Here is a 23,218-nt window from a genome sequence, read left to right as displayed (position 1 = left end):
CCCTTGATTCCTCGCATTCTCTCTCCTCGCCTCCTTCTCAAAACCCATTGGATTAGAAGGTCAGAGGGGTAGGTCAAAGGGGAGCCAATGAGAAGGAGGTGAGGAGAGAAGACGTGAGGAATCAAGGAAGTGCAATTGAGATTCCTCCCCATGTTTCCTCCGTCCTTGTTTCCTCAATTCCTCCCTCAAGACGACCTCCTCAGATGAGCTGTGAGGAATTGAGAAAACAATGACGGAGGAAGCAAGGACATTGATTTCAAGTAAAATGTTCAGATACAGTTCACACAATATACAGTGGGGCAATGACAATTACAGGCCTCTCTCATCTTTTTAAGTGGGAGAACTTGCACAATTGGTGGCTGACTAAATACTTTTTTGCCCCACTGTACCTTGTTTTTCTATTTGATATTTCTAGAGGAAATTATTTTAGGGCACCATTTTTCCTTTCTGTTGTTTTTGTTCTTCCACAGACCTGCAGCTTTACACTCAGGAGGATTCACAGAGTTGATTGTCGTTTTAATGACCTAGGCCCAATCCCAAATGGACCCCTAGACGTTACGCCCTACGCATTTGTGGAGATCTGAGAGGATTTGAAAAGCAATTTACTTATACCTCCAATTTGCCCCTCTGATAGGCTAGGTCAGGGGTGTCAAACTAATTTCATGGAGGGTCTAGTGTCTGCAGGTTTTAGTTTTCTAACACCTAGACACCCAGGTGAGGGGAGTTCTTATTGCATGACATAAGTATTTGATACATCAGAAAAGCAGAACTTAATATTTGGTACAGAAACCTTTGTTTGCAATTACAGAGATCATACGTTCCCTGTAGTTCTTGACCAGGTTTGCACACACTGCAGCAGGGATTTTGGCCCACTCCTCCATACAGACCTTCTCCAGATCCTTCAGGTTTCGGGGCTGTCGCTGGGCAATAAGGACTTTCAGCTCACTCCAAAGATTTCTATTGGGTTCAGGTCTGGAGACTGGCTAGGACACTCCAGGACCTTGAGATGCTTCTTACGGAGCCACTCCTTAGTTGCCCTGGCTGTGTGTTTCGGGTCATTGTCATGCTGGAAGACCCAGCCACGACCCATCTTCAATGCTCTTACTGAGGGAAGGAGGTTGTTGGCCAAGATCCATCCTCACCTCAATACGGTGCAGTCGTCCTGTCCCCTTTGCAGAAAAGCATCCCCAAAGAATGATGTTTCCACCTCCATGCTTCATGTTTGGGATGGTGTTCTTGGGGTTGTACTCATCCTTCTTCTTCCTCCAAACACGGCGAGTGGAGTTTAGACCAAAAAGCTATTTTTTGTCTCATCAGACCACATGACCTTCTCCCATTCCTCCTCTGGATCATCCAGATGGTCATTGGCAAACTTCAGACGGGCCTGGACATGCGCTGGCTTGAGCAGGGGGACCTTGCGTGCGCTGCAGGATTTTAATCCATGACGGCGTAGTGTGTTACTAATGGTTTTCTTTGAGACTGTGGTCCCAGCTCTCTTCAGGTCATTGACCAGGTCCTACCGTGTAGTTCTGGGATGATCTCTCACCTTCCTCATGATCATTGATGAGGTGAGATCTTGCATGGAGCCCCAGACCGAGGGTGATTGACCGTCATCTTGAACTTCTTCCAGTTTCTAATAATTGCGCCAACAGTTATTGCCTTCTCACCAAGCTGCTTGCCTATTGTCCTGTAGCCCATCCCAGTCTTGTGCAGGTTTACAATTTTATCCCTGATGTCCTTACACAGCTCTCTAGTATTGGCCATTGTGGAGAGGTTGGAGTCTGTAAGTCGCTCTGGATAAGAGCGTCTGCTAAATGACTTAAATGTAAATGTAATGTAAATGTTTGATTGAGTGTGTGTGGACAGGTGAGTTCAAACAGGTGCAGTTAACATAGGTAATGAGTGGAGAACAGGAGGGCTTCTTAAAGACTTAAAGGTCTGTGACAGCCGGAATTCTTATTGGTTGGTAGGTGATCAAATACTTATGTCATGCAATAAAATGCAAATTAATTACTTAAAAATCATACAATGCGATTTTCTGGATTTTTGTTTTAGATTCTGTCTCTCACAGTTGAAGTGTACCTATGATTAAAAAAAATACAGACCTCTACATGCTTTGTAAGTCGGAAAACCTGCAAAATCGGCAGTGTATCAAATACTTGTTCTCCCCACTGTACAAATCAAATCCTCTCAGATCTCCACAAGTGAATAAGTGGTAGGGTCTAAGGGTCCGTTTGGGATTGAGGCATAGCACAATGTCTCTCAACCTCAGGTCCGGTGACCTGTGGGTCCGGTGACCTGTGACCTGGACATCCTGGTATTGCTTGAATGTTTTGTTGGGTACAAACCTGTGACCTGTGTTCTACTAAGTGGATATGTATCCTGGTCATAATTTTGTCATGCCTTGGTCATTGTATTTTGTGTTTTTGTTTTGTTTGGGTAGGTCAGGGTGTGACAAACGTATTGGGGTTTGTTTATTTTCATGTTACACTCAGTCAGGTGTGTGTATTCTAGCCTAATTTCGTGGGTGTTTGTTCCTGTCTCTGTGTTGTGGATATGTATTTCGTTGCTGTTATTTTTGTATTTACAGTTATTTCAAGATGTATAAATATGGTCATAATATCTGTTTTTAAGACTATGTAACCTTAAACTTTTAATCTATGGAGTGATTCTACTGTGTGAGTTAAATACGTTCTCTCTCTCTCTGGCCAGCCTATAAATAATGTTTCCTGTATTCTGTGTTTCTGGTTCCTTAATTGAACTCAGTATTATAAATGATGTCACTGATCTAACCGTGGCGACTCTACCTCCAGAATTACGATCGCTCATTTCACACTTCTAAACAGCATTTCCAAAAAGGCACTCGCTCGTCTGAATTATCTTCTTTCTTTTGTTTGCAGGCGCTTGGTAACGTTTGAATAAAATGAGAAAAAAAGAAGAACCCTCTTTAGATGTAAAGCTTATTAAAAAGCAGTGATACTATCAAGAGCAGTGTGCAGGTGTCTTCTACATTTTTTTCTCAAACAGCCAATCACGAGTCCCCATGTCGAACCAAATACTACATGTCAACATGTCCTGTCAGCTGTCAGTCAAACTGCACAACGACAGTGCTCTCATTCCCCCGTCAAACCAAAACGAACATTTTAAAAGGGATACATTGGGAATCATCATGCTAGCAGATACCCATAGACTACCAGTCATTGGGCTAACGCTAGTTAGCTTTGGCTCGCGAAACTACCCCTAACTTCCTTCATACTTGGACACAGAGAAAAATATTATCCACAAAATCACCAGTCTCTGGGGAGGTAGATAAAGGGTCTCATTGCCAAAATCCCGAAGTAGCTTCTGTAAAAAAAAACTATTGGTCGCTAAATCCGGAGAAATGACAGACAGACCATGCGAAAAACAAACAACTGTTGGTCACTGAATCCATCTCGGTGGACCACGTCAAAACGTTTGGTTGGAATGCCCTCATCCGTCTGAGTGGCCAGGCTGTGACTTCCCTCACCCGCTATATACTTATAACTGATTGGTTCTGCCCACTGCTGTCCTGTTGGAACACGATGTTAAGGCTCATCGCTGTCCTCTCGATAGTCACCACACACACAGCTGTTTCTATTTGAGGATGTTTCTAGATGTTCCTATTACTGTGGTCATCTGAATGACATGGAATCTTATCGTTGTGGTTTTATAAAGACACAAGAAAATGCACACATTTGCAACTATGCAATATACAAATGTTCATGAATAAATGACAAATAGCTTTACACTTACAACATGTCTATTAAGGCTTATAAACACAGTACCGATATAAAATATAAACATCTTGGAGAGAGAGAGAGATAAACCAATTACTTGGAATGACAAAGGGTTAAAGTGTATGGCACCCCCTCTCTCTCCAGTCTTGTGTCAGAATCTGCCAGGCTGAGATCTTGTCAGATCTGGAACCACAAGGTCGTAAATTACTCTTCACATGAGCAAGCTCCAAGAACCGTCTGGGATGACTGTAGAATGACTGGGATGACTCTAGAATGACTCTGGGATGACGCTAGAACCCTCTAGGGTGACTCTAGAATGACTGGGATGACTCTAGAATGACTCTGGTATGACTCTAGAATGACTGGGATGACTGTAGAATGACTCTGGGATGACGCTAGAACCCCCTCTAGGGTGACTCTGGGATGACTCTAGAATGACTGGGATGACTGTAGAATGACTCTGGGATGACGCTAGAACCCTCTAGGGTGACTCTAGAATGACTGGGATGACTCTAGAATGACTCTGGGATGACTCTAGAATGACTCTAGAACCCTCTGGGATGACTCTAGAATTACTCTGGGATGACTCTAGAATGACTCTGGGATGACTCTAGAATGACTGGGATGACTCTAGAAGGACTCTGGGATGACTCTAGAATTACTCTGGGATGACTCTAGAATGACTGGGATGACTAGAATGACTCTGGGATGACTAGAATGACTCTGGGATGACTCTAGAATGACTCTGGGATGACTCTAGAACCCTCTGGGATGACTATAGAATGACTCTAGAATGACTCTGGGATTCCTCTAGAATTACTCTAGAATGACTCTGGGATGACTCTAGAATGACTCTGGGATAACTCTAGAATTACTCTGGGATGACTCTGGGATGACTCTAGAATGACTCTGGGATGACTCTAGAATGACTCTGGGATGACTGGGATGACTAGGATGACTCTAGAATGACTCTGGGATGACTCTAGAATGACTCTGGGATGACTCTAGAATGACTCTGGGATGACTAGGATGACTCTAGAATGACTCTAGAATGACTCTGGGATGACTCTAGAATGACTCTGGGATGACTCTAGAATGACTCTGGGATGACTCTAGAATGACTCTGGGATGACTCTCCCATGGAAGCACAATAAAACACCACTATAGAAAACGCTGTGTTAGTGTCTGCATGCAAAAGATGTTTACCAATACAACCATGAAAGCACCTTTGCAACCAATGCGATAACGCAGTACTTAATAATACTGCACATGATAAACAATAGGCAAAGCAGCAAGTCTAACATTACAGAACGGTAATACAGTGGGACATGTGGCTGAAGGTTATCAAGGTAACAGGAAGTAATTATTCAGACTTTCCGTGTTGACAATAAAAAGTCGTCAGAAACATGGCGTCTCCTCCCTTCGGACGACGACGACGATGATAAACACTCCGACCTGAGTGGGCGGGTGCAGTGTCCAGATGAACATTTCCAAGTGCTCTGATTGGTTGGGAATGGCAAGGGTGAGGGATGACTAAATTAGGCTGGAAAGCCAAATCTACTGAAGTGACTGTGTGGGGAGAGGAGAGGAGCAGGACAGACTGTTATTTTGTTGTTTACATTCCCTTTAAAAGCACAAGGAGGCATACTCCATGACGACTTGAGTTGTGTAGACTGGGGCACCTGTGGCTCAGCTCCTCTGCAGGGAATGACCTCTCCCCAACGTGGCTGAGGAACCAGTGTGAGGTTCCGGAAGGCACTAAGGTGTTGTAACAGTCAAATGTTTGGATACACCTACACAGTCAAGGGTTTTCTTTATTTGTACTATTTTCTACATTGTAGAATAATAAAGACATCAAAACTATGAAATAACACACATGGAATCATGTAGTAACCAGAAAAAGTGTTAAACAAATCAAAAATATATTTTATATTTGAGATTCTATAAAGCAGCCACCCTTTGCCTTGATGAAAGCTTTGCACACCTCTTGGCATTCTCTCAACAAAATTCACGAGGAATGCTTTTCCAACCGTCTTAAATGAGTTCCCACATATACTGAGCACTTATTGGCTGCTTTTTCTTCACTCTGTGGTCAAACCATATCAATTGGTTGTAGGTCAGGTGATTGTAGAGGCCAGGTCATCTGATGCAACACTCCATCTCTCTCCTTCTTGGTCAAATAGCCCTTACACAGCCTGGAGGAGTGTTGGGTCATACTCCTGTTGAAAAACAAACGATAGTCCCACTAAACGCAAACCAGATGGGACGGCGTATCGCTGCAGAATGCTGTGGTTCCTGACAAGTGAATTCTAAATAAATTACAGACAGTGTCACCAGCAAAGCACCCCCACACCACCACACCTCCTCCTCCATGCTTCAAGGTGGGAACCACACATGCAGAGATCATCTGTTCACCTACTCAAAGCACCCACACACAACCGTTACTTTAACTCTGTGAAGCATTTATTTGGGCTTCAATTTCTGAGGCTGGTAACTCCAATGAACTTATCCTCTGCAGCCGAGGAAACTCTGGCTCTTCCTTTCCTGTGGCGGTCCTCATGAGAGACAGTTTCATCATAGTTTCATCATAGTGCCTGATGGTTTCTATGACTCCACTTGAAGAAACCTTGAAATGCTCTGCATTGACTGACCTTCACGTCTTAAAGTGATCATGGACTGTTGTTTCTCTTTGCTCATTTGAGTTGTTCTTGCCATAATATGGACTTGGTCTTTTACCAAATAGGGTTATGTTCTGTATAACACCACTACCATGTCACAACACAACTGCTTGGCTCAAACACATTTAGAAGAATATTCCACAGGCACACCTGTTAATTGAAATGCATTCCAAGTGACTACCTCATGAAGCTGGTTGAGAGAATGCCAAGTGTGTGCCAAACTATCATTAAGGAAAAGGGTGGCTAGAATCTCAAATATAAAATATATTTTGATTGGTTGATTGGTTTAACACTGTTTTGGTTACTACATGATTCCATATGTGTTACTTCATAGCTTTGTTGTCTTCATTATTATTCTACAATGTATAAAGGGGTGTCCAAACTTTTGACTGGTACTGTTATCTAATATAATAATTTATCTACGTAGACACACACACACACACACACACACACACACACACACACACACACACACACACACACACACACACACACACACACACACACACACACACACACACACACACACACACACACACACACACACACACACACACACACACACACACACACACACACACACACACACACACACACACACACACACACACACACACACACAACTATGATTAACACGACTTGACATGTGCTGCGTTCTTAATTTACGTAGTGATTGAATATTGTTCCCTCCCGAGCCACACGGTGGCAGTGAACACATGGAAAGGTCCTGCACTGTTGATATGAAACATTGAACCGTAAAAAATATTAGTGTCACGGCAGCAGCATTAAGACTTCCGTTTCTACTGATTTTGCCTTCAAAATAAAAGTGTGCTGTTAAACGGTATGTGTACAATACGAAATCACCCCCCAAAATGTTGTACATTTTCATAGTCATAGCGCATAATGTTACAATTATGTTACACAATTATAATTACATCAGGGAAAAATCTAAACGGAATAAAATCACTACTTTATATAAGATAAAAAATATTGCACATTGAGAAATGGATATGTTTTTAATGTAATTGTCTGTTATGTACATGACCGGTGCTTCGCTTAAAATGGTTTCTTGTTTCTTACAGATCTTATCACGGTTTTAATTTGTTTCCAGTTTGCTTGAGATGTATAGAGAAATAATAATAGGCACGAACTCCGCCGTCGTTGGACAAAATGTGGGAATAATGAATGTTGTGTTTGGATAAACGCCCAAAATAAAGTATATGGTAAACACAGGCTTGGGAGATCTTATACGTTTTGTTCTAAGCCTATTCATTTTCAACTCCACAGTTAACTCTATCACCACAGACAACAACGTCACACCTCCTTCTTCATCATCTCCTTCTTCACCACCTCCTTCCTCACCACCTCCTCCTTCCTCACCTCCTTCTTCACCACCTCCTTCCTCACCACCTCCTTCTTCACCACCTCCTTCCTCACCACCACCTCCTTTACCACCCCCTCCTCCTTCCTCACCTCCTTACAATCGCTGCCTACTCCTTCCTCTGTATTCCATATACAATGATTCAGAATGTGCCCATTGAATTGGGTGGAGTAAAAGGCAAGCAACATTCTGTATTATTCAACACCCCATGAAATGACACCATATATACATTCTACAACACTTTTACTGTAGCACCTATTTCAATCACAGTGATTAGCACTGGGGGCATTTATTTGACCTTGGAACATGTTTGAAAACCCCGAATGTCACTTAAATATGAACACATGTGACTAATTAATGTTAATGTTTAGATAATTATTTTTCACATCATGAATAAATTCAGGTATTGACACTTTTCTACAATTACGTGGGGCACTTTTATTTAGAACGTTTCTGAAATTCCGTAACCCGGATGTACTTTCTTAGTGTTGATGACGAAAAAAACAACAAACGTGCAGATAATATTGGCACATCTAGCTATGTATTAAAGTCAGGAACCATGGTCAAAGAGAAATTCTGTGCCATGCTATTGCGTAGGCTTATGTGACCGTTTGCTGCTTCACTTTTCTCGTGTTTGTAATTATTAGATAAGAAATAGCGGAGCCGGTGAATATACTTTGCAATGGCCGGTTAGCTAAATTGGCTGAAATGTCATTCTCAGTCTTGTTGTAGCTCCATTTATATGAAAGCGCATTGCAATCATGACGCTTCCAGCTCTGCAGAACACCAGTGTGCTCTACCGAAGAATACTGTCGCAGTTCCCTCAAGACATCAGCCTCGCTTTTGCCTATGGGTCTGGAGTATTCAAACAAAATGGAACTAGCCAAGGTCAAATGGGGGTAAGTCGTGAGACATAATATATTCTTTAGTATATGCATGGCATTAGACGAAATGATACAGACTTCGGCAGTAGGCTAGGACGCCTGGGTGCCAGTGTGCTCTCTTGCCAATTTATGGAATCGTCTGTCATGCCAAACTTTAAGAGGACAACATGCACGACTAGCACGAGCGCATAAATGTACTATATATATATATATATATACACACACAAAAGTATGTGGACACCTCTTCAAATTAGTGTATTTGGCTATTTCAGCCACACCCGTTTCTGACAGGTGTATACAATCGAGCACACGGCCATGCAATCTCCATAGACAAACTTTGGCAGTAGAATGGCTGTACTGAAGAGCTCAGTGACTTTCTATGTGGGACTGTCATAAGATGCCACCTTTACAACAAGTTACATTTCTGCCCTGCTAGAGCTGCCCCCCGGTCAACTGTAAGTGCTGTTATTGTGAGATGGCAACGTCTAGGAGCAACAACGCATCAGCAGGCGTAGTGTGTAAAAGAAAAACAAGTCTGTCCTCGGTTGCAACACTCACTACAAGGCTAAGATCACAATGCCAAGCGTCGGCAGGACTGGCGTTAAGCTCGCCGCCAATGGACTTTGGCGTGATGAATCACTCACTCTAGACGCATCTAGGTTTTGGCGGATTCCAGGAGAACGCTACATGCCTCAATAGAATGCTACCTGTCCCGATGCGTAGTGCCAACTGTAAAGTTTGGTGGATGAGGAATAATAATGGTCTGGGGCTGTTTATCATGGTTCGGGCCCCTTAGTTCCAGTGAAGGGAAATCTTAATGCTACAGCATACAATGCCATTCTAGATGATTCTGTGCTTCCAACTTTGTGGCAAAAGTTTGGAGAAGGCCCTTTCCTGTTTCAGCATGATAATTCCCCCACACTAAAAGCGAGGCCCATACAGAAATAGTTTGTTGAGATCGGTGTGGAAGAACTTGACTGGCCTGCACAGAGCCCTGACCTCAACCCCATTGAACACCGTTGGGATGAATTGGATCGCTGACTGCGAGCCAGGCCTAATCGCCCAACATCAGTACCCGACCTCACTAATGCTCTTGTGGCTGAATAGAAGCAAATCCCCCTCAGCAATGTTCCAACATCTAGTGAAAGCCTTCCCAGAAGAGTGGAGGCTGTTATAGCAGCAATGTTCCAACATCTAGTGGAAAGCCTTCCCAGAAGAGTAGAGGCTGTTATAGCAGCAATGTTCCAACATCTAGTGGAAAGCCTTCCCAGAAGAGTGGAGGCTGTTATAGCAGCAATGTTCCAACATCTAGTGGAAAGCCTTCCCAGAAGAGTGGAGGCTGTTATAGCAGCAATGTTCCAACATCTAGTGGAAAGCCTTCCCAGAAGAGTGGAGGCTGTTATAGTAGCAAGGGGGGGGGACCATCTCCATATTAATGCCCATGATTTTGGAATGAGATGTTCGATGAACAGGTGTCCACATACTTTTGGTCATGTATGGTAGACATCAATACCGCAGTTGTTGAAATACAATGTGTGTGTAACATAACATTGATCAATGAATATATGTTACTGGAATTAAATTCCTACATGTTTTAATACCCAATTAAATTAAACACTCTGTCCACTTCCAGGAATTTGTAAGACTCTTAGTTGCATAAAATGGACAGAGACCAGTCTCAAAATCAATCAGCAGCGTTTATTCTCGAGAGTACTAAACACGATACAGTTTACCACAGGTTATAAACTGAAAATGACGTCATTAGTTTTCTAACTGTCCCGTCTCTTCACCCACCCTGGTACAAAGGCAGTATCTCAAGCCTTCCCACATCGTCTCCCTTCCAATTTAATATAATTTATGAGCCAAGGTCTTCCTGTGTAGATGAGCATTCCAGCCAGTCTGACGATAAGTTCATTCATTTCTACCAAGGAACAGACAGTCATTGTTCTAATTCTTGATTATATAATTACACACATTATATTCAGTACTAGGATTAAAATAAAATTCATACATCTATACAGTAACATAAACTAGTATTCTGATTAGTCAGTCCTGATTGAAATGTTACATAATTAGTCATTATTGATTAAAAATCCCTTAACAGTGTCAATGCAGAGTTATCCAGCAGCTACAATTCAAAAACAACATTTTTCCTCTGGATATTCTGCTTTGTCTGGACTGCAATGCAACCGTGACAGTCCCAACCCACCTTGTGACACATCAGGACTGGGCTTTTATTAAAACTATAGTCTAGCCCTTTAACAATATAACTGACAAGAGCATCTCTTCTCCTCCTCCCAGAAAAACATGCTGGATTTTGTGTTCGCTGTCGACGATCCAGTCACCTGGCATACCATGAACCTGATGCAGAACAGGAAACACTATTCTGTATTGAAGTTCCTGGGTCCTAGGAAGATCAGCAGGATACAGGAAGAACACGGGGCTGGGGTGTACTACAACACCTTAGTACCTGTGGATGGAAGGGTAAGCCTGTATGTTTTAGGTATTCCCTCCGACGTCAGTTCGACGGAGGAGCTGATCGTGGAGCACATCCCCATCCCCATCCACATTCCCATCCACATCCCCATCCCTATCAACATTACCCATCCACATCCCCATCCCTATCAACATTACCCATCCACATCCCCATCCCTATCAACATTACCCATCCACATCCCCATCCCCATCCACATTCCCATCCACATCCCCATTGACATCCGAGCGTCTGCAGGGCCGTCTGCAGGGCCGAGCGTCTGCAGGGCCGAGCGTCTGCAGGGCCGAGCGTCTGCAGGGCCGAGCGTCTGCAGGGCCGAGCGTCTGCAGGGCCGAGCGTCTGCAGGGCCGAGCGTCTGCAGGGCCGAGCGTCTGCAGGGCCGAAATACTTATTTTACACCATAATTTGCAAATAAATTCATTAAAAATCCTACAATGTGATTTTCTGGATTTTTTTTCTAATTTTGTCTGTCGTAGTTCTAGTGTACCTAAGATGAAAATTACAGGCGTCTCTCATCTTTTTAAGTGGGAGAACATGCACAATTGGTGGCTGACTAAATACTTTTTTACCCCACTGTAATTCTATAGTCACTCCTACTAAGGCCAGTTCAGAATGGTTGATGTCCCAGGTTTATATGCGCTGTGTGCAATAGTCTGGGGATGAGGTTTCTACAATATAGAAAATGTGCCCTTGAGCAAGGCACTTCAGCCTAATGTGCTCCAGGGGCACCATGCTACTATGGCAGACCCAATAAAACAACACATTGCACTGCACCAATCCAACATCTTGTTTTAATCTGGCTCTATAACCTAAAGGTCTTCTCTCTCTCTCGACAGATAATGAAGTATGGCGTGATCAGTACTGACTCTCTGATTGACGACCTGCTCCACTGGAAGACCATGTATATTGCTGGCAGACTGCACAAACCAGTAGGTGTTGGTCCCTGTGGTAGAGGCGACTGCGCCCTAGAGCATGTACATAACCATGATGTTGGTCATGTGATCACAAATACAACCAGGCGATGGAACTATAAGTTTAGTTGCAATTCAGTCGTGCACCATGGTTTTGGTACCTGACTGCTGTGCAGGGTGAGAACAGGAAGCTGACTAACTAGTGCAGGGTGAGGACAGGAAGCTGACTATGTTATTGTGTAGGTGAAGATCCTAGTGCAGGGTGAGGACAGGAAGCTGACTATCTAGTGCAGGGTGAGGACAGGAAGCTGACTATAGTGCAGGGTGAGGACAGGAAGCTGACTATGTTATTGTTGTGTAGGTGAAGATCCTAGTGCAGGGTGAGGACAGGAAGCTGACTATGTTATTGTGTAGGTGAAGATCCTAGTGCAGGGTGAGGACAGGAAGCTGACTATCTAGTGCAGGGTGAGGACAGGAAGCTGACTATCTAGTGCAGGGTGAGGACAGGAAGCTGACTATCTAGTGCAGGGTGAGGACAGGAAGCTGACTATCTAGTGCAGGGTGAGGACAGGAAGCTGACTATCTAGTGCAGGGTGAGGACAGGAAGCTGACTATCTAGTGCAGGGTGAGGACAGGAAGCTGACTATCTAGTGCAGGGTGAGGACAGGAAGCTGACTATCTAGTGCAGGGTGAGGACAGGAAGCTGACTATCTAGTGCAGGGTGAGGACAGGAAGCTGACTATCTAGTGCAGGGTGAAGCTGACTATCTAGTGCAGGGTGAGGACAGGAAGCTGACTATCTAGTGCAGGGTGAGGACAGGAAGCTGATATCTAGTGCAGGGTGAGGACAGGAAGCTGACTATCTAGTGCAGGGTGAGGACAGGAAGCTGACTATCTAGTGCAGGGTGAGGACAGGAAGCTGACTATCTAGTGCAGGGTGAGGACAGGAAGCTGACTATCTAGTGCAGGGTGAGGACAGGAAGCTGACTATGTTATTGTTGTGTAGGTGAAGATTCTAGTGCAGGGTGAGGACAGGAAGCTGACTGTGTTATTGTTGTGTAGGTGAAGATTCTAGTGCAGGGTGAGGACAGGAAGCTGACTGTGTTATTGTTGTGTAGGTGAAGATTCTAGTGCAGGGTGAGAACAGGAAGCTGACTATCTAGTGCAGGGTGGGAACAGGAAGCTGACTATCTAGTGCAGGGTGGGGACAGGAAGCTGACTATCTAGTGCAGGGTGGGACAGGAAGCTGACTATCTAGTGCAGGGTGGGACAGGAAGCTGACTATCTAGTGCAGGGTGGGACAGGAAGCTGACTATCTAGTGCAGGGTGGGACAGGAAGCTGACTATCTAGTGCAGGGTGGGACAGGAAGCTGACTATCTAGTGCAGGGTGAGGACAGGAAGCTGACTATCTAGTGCAGGGTGAGGACAGGAAGCTGACTATGTTATTGTTGTGAAGATTCTAGTGCAGGGTGAGGACAGGAAGCTGACTGTGTTATTGTTGTGTAGGTGAAGATTCTAGTGCAGGGTGAGGACAGGAAGCTGACTATGTTATTGTTGTGTAGGTGAAGATTCTAGTGCAGGGTGAGGACAGGAAGCTGACTATGTTATTGTTGTGTAGGTGAAGATTCTAGTGCAGGGTGAGGACAGGAAGCTGACTATGTTATTGTTGTGTAGGTGAAGATTCTAGTGCAGGGTGAGGACAGGAAGCTGACTATGTTATTGTTGTGCAGGGTGAGAACAGGAAGCTGACTATGTTATTGTTGTGTAGGTGAAGATTCTAGTGCAGGGTGAGGACAGGAAGCTGACTATGTTATTGTTGTGCAGGGTGAGAACAGGAAGCTGACTATGTTATTGTTGTGTAGGTGAAGATCCTATTGCAGGGTGAGGACGGGAAGCTGACTATGTTATTGTTGTGTAGGTGAAGATTCTAGTGCAGGGTGAGAACAGGAAGCTGACTATGTTATTGTGTAGGTGAAGATCTTAGTGCAGGGTGAGGACAGGAGGCTGACTATCTAGTGCAGGGTGAGGACAGGAAGCTGACTATCTAGTGCAGGGTGAGGACAGGAGGCTGACTATCTAGTGCAGGGTGAGAACAGGAAGCTGACTATCTAGTGCAGGGTGAGAACAGGAAGCTGACTATCTAGTGCAGGGTGAGAACAGGAAGCTGACTATCTAGTGCAGGGTGAGGACAGGAGGCTGACTATCTAGTGCAGGGTGAGGACAGGAGGCTGACTATCTAGTGCAGGGTGAGGACAGGAGGCTGACTATCTAGTGCAGGGTGAGAACAGGAAGCTGACTATGTTATTGTGTAGGTGAAGATCTTAGTGCAGGGTGAGGACAGGAGGCTGACTATCTAGTGCAGGGTGAGGACAGGAGGCTGACTATCTAGTGCAGGGTGGGAACAGGAAGCTGACTATGTTATTGTTGTGCAGGGTGAGAACAGGAAGCTGACTGTGTTATTGTTGTGTAGGTGAAGATTCTAGTGCAGGGTGAGGACAGGAAGCTGACTGTGTTATTGTTGTGTAGGTGAAGATCTTAGTGCAGGGTGAAAACGGGAAGATGCGTGCTGCGTTGGTGGGGAATCTGAAGAGTGCTGTGACTGCCTCCTTCCTCATGCTGCCTGAGAGCTTCTCTGAAGAGGACCTACTCCTGCAGATTGCTGGGCTCTCCTACGCCGGTGACTAGACTTTTTTAGTTACATTTTAATTATTTAGGGGCAACGTACCATTACTTAATTTTAAATAACGTAAACAAACACCTATCACCGAAAGTAAACATTTTTAAAGTAACTGCTATCTGCAAAGTCAATGAAGCACAATTAGTTTCTTTTCCTTTTTCTCCCTAAGCTGTTGACTAGTGTAACATTTCTGTTATGCTTCACCGTCAAAATGGTGGTACGTTTCTGTTAGTTTTAGTGTTTTAGTGTTTTTCCCCCAGTTTGTTTGAGCACACAGTTTTGTTTTTAGTGAGGCAGAGCTGAAAGTTCGGTAGCTGAAGTCTTACTACCCTTCTTCAGTGATTGGTCAACAGTAAGGATTCTTCAATTAAGTGTTTTTTGTTTTTTTGTCATTCGACGAGAGACGACATGTTTTCATGTACGTTTTTTCACTTGAGAAATACTGCGCCGAACATCTTAGTTAGATGTCAAATTGACCTCGGCAAAAACGTAAACAAGAAGTATGTAACTAATGTTGAATCTTTGATGTAATTCTATTTTGAGGACATGTTATGTTGTATGAAGCGGGACAAAGAGCCATATTTTTTTTCTGGTTTTCCGAGGCACAGACACGTTTGTCACCGAGCCGAGTTCTACTAAGGACCAAACTCATGCTAGTATACGAATGCTTTTTATTTATTTTATTTTATTTGACCTTTATTTAACTAGGCAAGTCAGTTAAGAACAAATTCTTATTTTCAATGACTGCCTCTGAACAGTGGGTTTAACTGCCTGTTCAGGGGCAGAACGACAGATTTGTACCTTGTCAGCTCGGGGATTTGAACTTGCAACCTTCCGGTTACTAGTCCAACGCTCTAACCACTAGGCTACCCTGCCGCCTCTACACTCTAACCACTAGGCTACCCTGCCGCCTCTACACTCTAACCACTAGGCTACCCTGCCGCCTCTACACTCTAACCACTAGGCTACCCTGCCGCCTCTACACTCTAACCACTAGGCTAACCCTGCCGCCTCTACACTCTAACCACTAGGCTAACCCTGCCGCCTCTACACTCTAACCACTAGGCTACCTGCCGCCCCTTTAATTCTAGCCCCGTGTTACGTCCCAATTCACCTTGAACACTTCATTTATATGCTTTTAAAAATGGTGGCAACTCCCTCCACGCAATGCTTACACCAATCAAATGCTTTTTAAATCCATGACAGGGAGTGAAAACGCACACATGGTGAGAAGGGTGGAGAATATTGGTTATTCGTGTAACTGTTCTGCTGATTGGTTGTGAAACTGTCTGTTGTCCCACCCAAGGGGATTTCAGGATGGTGATTGGAGAAGACCGGTCCAAGGTGGCTAACATTGTCAAGGAAAACGTCCAGCACTTCCGCATCCTCTACAACAATATTCTTCAAGAGTGTCCACAGGTGGTGTACAAGCCTCAACAGGGGAAACTGGAGGTGAGAAGTGTGTGTGTGTGTGGTGTGTGTGGGCCTTAGCAGGGGAAACTGGAGGTGAGTGTGTGTGGGCCTCAACAGGGGAAACTGGAAGTGTGTGCGTGTGTGCGTGTGTGCGTGTGTGCGTGTGTGCGTGTGTGCGTGTGTGTGTGTGTGTGTGCACCACACAAGCCTCAGCAGGGGAGGCAGGAGGTGAGAAACGCAGGTCTGGCCTCCATCCCAAATGTGTTCATATGATAATGTGTATACATTCTATATCAGGGCTCTTCAACCCTGTTCCTGGAGAGATACCCTCCTGTAGGTTTTACCTCCAACCCTGTTCCTGGAGAGATACCCTCCTGTAGGGTTTTAACTCCAACCCTGTTCCTGGAGAGCTACCCTCCTGTAGGTTTTAACTCCAACCCTGTTCCTGGAGAGCTACCCTCCTGTAGGTTTTAACTCCAACCCTGTTCCTGGAGAGATACCCTCCTGTAGGTGTGTTTAAGTCTGGAGGGTCAGTTTGTCCAGCTGACGCCCCTCCCCCAGGGCCCCTAACCAGCTGACGCCCCTTCCCAGGGCCCCTAACCAGCTGACGCCCCTCCCCAGGGCCCCTAACCAGCTGACGCCCCTCCCCAGGGCCCCCTAACCAGCTGACGCCCCTCCCCAGGGCCCCCTAACCAGCTGACGCTCCTCCCCAGGGGCCCCTAACCAGCTGACGCCCCTCCCCAGGGCCCCTAACCAGCTGACGCCCCTCCCCAGGGCCCCCTAACCAGCTGACGCCCCTCCCCAGGGCCCCCTAACCAGCTGACGCCCCTCCCCAGGGCCCCCTAACCAGCTGACGCCCCTCCCCAGGGCCCCCTAACCAGCTGACGCCCCTCCCCAGGGCCCCCTAACCAGCTGACGACGCCCCTCCACAGGACCCCCTAACGTGTGTATGTTCTAGGTGTGTAATATGTGTACCTTTTCCAGGTGGATAAGAGTCCAGAGGGTCAGTTTGTCCAGCTGATGGCCCTCCCCAGGACCCTGCAGCAGAGGATCACACGACTGGTGGACCCGCCTGGGAAGAACAGGGACGTGGAGGAGATACTACTACAGGTGGCCCAGGACCCAGACTGCGGTTCTGTGGTGCAGCAAGGTATGTAGTTCAGTGGCTGAGGTAGCCAAAGGTTGCCGGTTCGAATCCCGGGCAAGGCGATGAAACAAGGGGTGAATCGATCTGACAGCTGGTGCTGCTAAACCTAATGACTATAATAATAACTAATGTACAATATATATGACTAATGATGTACATGATGTATGATCTACTGTTGAAGTGGGAAGTTTACATACACTTAGGATGGAGTCATTAAAACTCATTTTTCAACCACTCTACAAATTTCTTGTTAACAAACTATAGTTTTGGCAAGTCAGTTAGGACATCTACTTTGCATGACAATTCATTTTTCCAACAATTGTTTACAGACAGATTATTTCACTTATAATTCACTGTATCACAATTCCAGTGGGTTAGAAGTTTACCTACACTAAGTTCACTGTCTTTAAACAGCTTGGAAAATTGCATAAAATGTCATGGCTTTAGAAGCTTCTGATAGGCTAATTGACATAATTTGAGTCAATTGGAGGTGTACCTGTGGATGTATTTCAAGGCCTACCTTCAAACTCAGTGCCTCTTTGCTTTTTGATTTATTTATTTTATTTATTTCACCTTTATTTAACCAGGTAGGCAAGTTGAGAACAAGTTCTCATTTACAATTGCGACCTGGCCAAGATAAAGCAAAGCAGTTCGACAGATACAACGACACAGAGTTACACATGGAGTAAAACAAACATACAGTCAATAATACAGTATAAACAAGTCTATATACAATGTGAGCAAATGGGAAAATATAAAGAAATCAGCCAAGACCTCAGAAAAACAATTGTCAACCTCCACAAGTCTGGTTCATCCTTGGGTGCAATTTTCAAATTACATTTTTGCATCTGAGGTCCTAGAGTGCGGCTCTTCTTTATTTTCAAGTTTTCTACTCCGCTAGCCAGCACCTCGTCTAAATAGGTGTGCGTTTCTTTTTCTTCTACAAAAGGACCAGCTTACATCATGTCAGTGATTCTCTCGTTAACACAGGTGTGTTGACAAGGCTGGAGATCAAATTTATTTATATAGCCCTTCGTACATCAGCTGATATCTCAAAGTGCTGTACAGAAACCCAGCCTAAAACCCCAAACGGCAAGCAATGCAGGTGTAGAAGCACGGTGGCTAGGAAAAACTCCCTAGAAAGGCCAAAACCTAGGAAGAAACCTAGAGAGGAACCTGGCTGTGCTGGGTGGAGATTATAACAGAACATGGCCAAGATGTTCAAATGTTCATAAATGACCATCATGGTTGAATAATAATAAGGCAGAACAGTTGAAACTGGAGCAGCAGCACGGTCAGGTGGACTGGGGACAGCAAGGAGTCATGTCAGGTAGTCCTGGGGCATGGTCCTAGGGCTCAGGTCCTCCGAGAGAGAGAAAGAAAGTGAGAATTAGAGAGCGCATATGTGGGGTGGCCAGTCCTCTTCTGGCTGTGCCGGGTGGAGATCACTCTGGAATGCTGATTGAGTTTGAATGACAGACTGGGAGCTTCAAAGGGAGGGTGGTGCTTGGAATCATTGTTCTTCTTCTGTCAACCATGGTTACCTGCAAGGAAACGTGCCGTCATCACAAAAAGGGCTTCACAGGCAAGGATATTGCTGCCAGTAAGATTGCACCGAAATCAACCATTTATTGGATCATCAAGAACTTCAAGGAGAGCGGTTCAATTATTGTGAAGAAGGCTTCAGGGCGCCCAAGAAAGTCCAGCAAAGACTTTTGGAGGATGGCCTTGTGTCAAGAAGGGCAGCAAAGAAGCCACTTCTCTCCAGGAAAAACATCAGGGACAGACTGATAGTCTGCAAAAGGTACAGGGATTGGACTGCTGAGGACTGGGGTAAAGTAATTTTCTCTGAATCCCCTTTCCGATTGTTTGGGGCATCTGGAAAAAAGCTTGTCTGGAGAAGACAAGGTGAGCACTACCATTAGTCCTGTGTCATGTGAACAGTAAAGCATCCTGAGACCATTCATGTGTGGGGTTGCTTCTCAGCCAAGGGACTGGGCCCACTCACAACTTTGCCTAAGAACACAGCCATGAATAAAGAATGGTACCAACACATTCTCCGAGAGCAACTTCTCCCAACCATCCAGGAACAGTTTGGTGACGAACAATGCCTTTTCCAGCATGATGGAGCACCTTTCCATAAGGCAAAAGTGATCACTATATTTTGGGTCCATGGCCAGAACTTCCCAGACCTTAATCCCATTGAGAACTTGTGGTCAATCCTCAAGAGGCGGGTGGACAAATAAAACCCCACAAATTCTGACAAACTCCAAGCATTGATTATGCAGGAATGGGCTGCCATCAGTCAGGATGTGGCCCAGAAGTTAATTGACAGCATGCCAGGGCGGATTGCAGAGGTCTTGAAAAAGAGGGTCAACACTACAAATATTGACTCTTTGCATCAACTTCATGTAATTGTTAATAAAAGCCTTTGACACTTATGAAATGCTTGTAATTATACTTCAGTATCCATAGTAACATCTGACAAAAATATCTAAAGACACTGAAGCAGCAAACTTTGTGGAAATGAATATTTGTGTCATTCTCAAAACTTTTGGCCACGACTGTATGTAAACTTCTGACCCACTGGGAATGTGATGAAAGAAATACAAGCTGAAATAAATAATTCTCTCTACTATTATTCTTACATTTCACATTCTTAAAATAAAGTGGCGATCCTAACTGACCTAAAACAGGGAATCTTTTTTACGAGGATTAAATGTCAGGAATTGTGAAAAACTATGTTTTTAAATGTATTTGGCTAAGGTGTATGTAAACTTCTGACTGTATATAATGTATGCACACATGACTGTAAGTCGCTTTGGATAAAAGTGTCTGCTAAATGGCATTTATTATTATTATTATTATATAAACCCTGGATTGCTCTGTATTGGCCAATGAGAGGCTTTGAAGCCACCAGTCGGCCATATTGGCTCTCCTCAGTAGGACCAGTCCTCCATAGGAATACATGGAATTCAACAGTATTAAATGTTTCAAGGGCAAAATTACATGTATTTTTGTTGTTGTAGTGGGTCCAATAATGTGAGTAATTTAAAAAAAATGTTTAGATAAAAAAAAAAATGTTTAGCGCGCATAATATAATTTAAAAGTATGCATTTAGGTGTGTAAACGTGGAATGAATGTAGACCTTAAAGGAGAATCCCACCCTGATCCACAAATCCACGCGTTCCTCTATTTTAGTGTCACATAACACTAATAGGTGAGAACAGTATTTTTTTTTGCGAACAAATGTTTCATGTTGTCGTTTATAATAAGGTTGGTAGCAACACGTGGAAATCGTTGGGAAAAGCTGTTGCAGCTCAAGTCGACTACAAAACCCCACAATGCAATGCGCTCTCTATGGCCTGGCTAGCTAGCTAGCTAGCTAGCTATGATCAATGGCTCATTCGAGAGAAGAACCTCCCGCGTTATGACATCGGCCGGTATTAAATCTGACATGTATTGATAGACGTTTTCGCGATCTAAAAGTCGTATTCCTATAAACAATCCTATTGACTTGAGATTCAATAAACAATTTTTCTGTCAATTTTGCATTGATATCAGAGGTATCTCTTTCACTTCAGTCATCACTCTGTTGAAGTTTATCGCGATGCTACGTCACACCGGCCCGAATTTCTGCCTGCATGAATTGCAATCGCTCCGATACCCAGGAAATGACCCAGGAAATGGATGGAACATCCGCTCAGAGATGCACAAAAAGACAATATAACATTCAAAGTGGGTGAATGTTTACTCTTAATACATTCATGCTTTCAAAATATGTTTTTACAACGGTGAAGGGAGTACCAAGATGGGGGGGTGTTGGTTTCAAAACAGTGCCCTCTACCAGTCATCTAGTGTATGTGTGTGTATATATAAATCATTGACCCAGACTCTTCTGTTTCTTTCCTACAGGGATATCGTCTATAGTGAAGTCGTCAAGCATAACTCAGACCGCCAAAGGAATCGCCACGGCTGGTAAAAAAAAAAAAAATGAATAGTTTGCTTCTATTATATATTTGAATTAATTTGAGGATATCAACACTAAGTACACATACATCATACAGGGTAGATGTACAGGTCTACCTGACTGTGTTCTCCTCATACAGGGCTGCTGAAATCTCTGTCCTACAGCACCAAGAAGCTCCAGAAGATGTGGAAGGGCTGGAGAATGAAGAAGCCTTGATCATCCCAGTTATATTTAAGCAATAAGGCACCTCTGGAGTTTGTGGTATATGGCCAATATACCACGGCTAAGGGCTGTTCTTACGTACGTACGAACGACGCAACGTGGAGTGCCTGGACACAGCCCTTAGCCGTGGTATATTGGCCATATATCACAACCTCCCCGAGGTGCCTTATTGCTTAAATATAACTGGTTACCAATGTAATTAGAGCAGTAAAAAATACATGTTTTGTCATACCCGTGGTATACGGTCTGATATACTACGGCTTTCAGCCAATCAGCATTCAGGGCTCGAACCACCCCGTTTTTTATAAATGGCTATATACTGTACAGTTCCTTTCTGCCTGGATGAACTGATATTACCAACCTGTTCCCCTTGGGGGCATTGTTCAAGAGGATGCAACATCACAGAACGTTTTAGATAGAAATGTGTTGTGCACAACATGTATACGATACTCTGTCATGCACAATAGGGAATTGTTATAATTTTTTACCTGCAGCGTTGTGAATGTTTCACCTAACTGAATATAACCCAGTTACACAAAGAGGTCCTTTAAAAAAAAAATTGAAGCCCCATTTCCCTGTCTTAATCTACATGTCTATAGGGTCTGTTGACCGTTTTAATCTACATGTCTATAGGGTCTGTTGACCGTTTTAATCTACATGTCTATAGGGTCTGTTGACCGTTTTAATCTACATGTCTATAGGGTCTGTTGACCGTTTTTAAATCGGCCATTACCTGGGGTGTATTCATTCTGCCAAACCAAACTTTTTTTTAGTTACAGACGTTCCGTCAAACAGAACAAAACCGGGAGTGCTGATCGATTTTTAACTGAAATTTTGGTTGGAGGCGGCTTATGGTGAGACAAATGAACATTCAATTCTATGACAACAGCTCCGGTGAACATTCAATTCTATGACAACAGCTCCGGTGAACATTCTTGCAATCAGCACGTTCCCTCAACTTGACATCTGTGGCATTGTGTTGTGACTAAACTGCACATTTTTAAAGTGGCCCTTTTCTTTTTTTGTCTCCCAGCACAAGGTGCACCTGTGTAATGATCATGGTGTTTAATCAGTTGATATGCCACATCTGTCAGGTGGATGGATTATCTTGCTCACAAACAAATTTGTGCACAAAATTTGAAAGAAATAGGCTTTTTGTGCATCTCAGGGATATTTTACTTTCAGCTCAAGAAACATGGGACCAACATCTTATATGTTGCGTTGTATATTTTTCTTCAGTGTACCAGAATCCATTGCACGCCTACTTGTCTGGTCTGTGTGGTGCAGACATGGGAGAGACAGACGAACACGTGATAGCTGCTTTGCCAGGTATTTCTACCTGTGATTGATCGTTGGTATTCAGCAGTCATAAAAGTATGAACTACAAAAATAGTTTTTTTTTTTGTCAGACAGCAGCTCTATAGAGATGAGATGACTTGGAATTCAAATATTAAAGTTATCATATAGACCTAAAACAGCAGAAATACCATAGCCATAATTTATTCACATTACTTGTAATATGTGATGAGCAGTAATGGACAGTCAATACCATCATGGAACTTATTGTTTTATTCTGTGTCAACCCACAATGCATTTCATGTCAAAACAAAATAATTGAAACCAAAATGGGAAAATCCGGCACCAGGAAGCACCTATCTGAATTTGACGAATAGAAACTCTCAC

General features: G+C 44.0%; 2 protein-coding genes across 4 annotated transcripts in view; both read left to right on the top strand.

Moving 5' to 3' along the window:
- The window catches only part of pusl1 (pseudouridine synthase like 1), a 68,180-nt gene extending 62,717 nt beyond the window's left edge, over positions 1-5,463 (top strand). For 2 of the 3 annotated variants that reach the window (XM_046338822.1, XM_046338820.1), the window contains one exon: positions 471-723. In XM_046338822.1, the coding sequence (XP_046194778.1) occupies positions 471-508 (38 nt within the window). In that variant the 3' untranslated portion in view covers positions 509-723. Of the gene's footprint in view, positions 1-470; positions 724-2,900 lie in introns of those variants that run through there. The other variant, XM_046338821.1, reaches the window with a different exon arrangement.
- A 2,827-nt stretch (positions 5,464-8,290) lies between these two features.
- tamm41 (TAM41 mitochondrial translocator assembly and maintenance homolog) lies at positions 8,291-21,666 on the top strand. The gene is made up of 8 exons (XM_046338819.1): positions 8,291-8,716; positions 11,003-11,185; positions 12,032-12,124; positions 14,633-14,783; positions 16,090-16,235; positions 17,181-17,346; positions 21,259-21,321; positions 21,453-21,666. Exons 1-8 carry the CDS (start codon positions 8,579-8,581, stop codon positions 21,527-21,529), a joined length of 1,017 nt encoding a protein of 338 aa, XP_046194775.1. The 5' UTR covers positions 8,291-8,578; the 3' UTR covers positions 21,530-21,666.
- The last annotated feature ends 1,552 nt before the right edge of the window (positions 21,667-23,218 follow it).

The sequence above is a fragment of the Oncorhynchus gorbuscha genome, linkage group LG03, assembly GCF_021184085.1.
Source record: "Oncorhynchus gorbuscha isolate QuinsamMale2020 ecotype Even-year linkage group LG03, OgorEven_v1.0, whole genome shotgun sequence".
Lineage (NCBI taxonomy): Eukaryota > Metazoa > Chordata > Actinopteri > Salmoniformes > Salmonidae > Oncorhynchus > Oncorhynchus gorbuscha.
The sequence above is the reverse complement of the archived record's forward strand: the minus strand, read 5'-3'. Positions and strand labels throughout refer to the sequence as shown.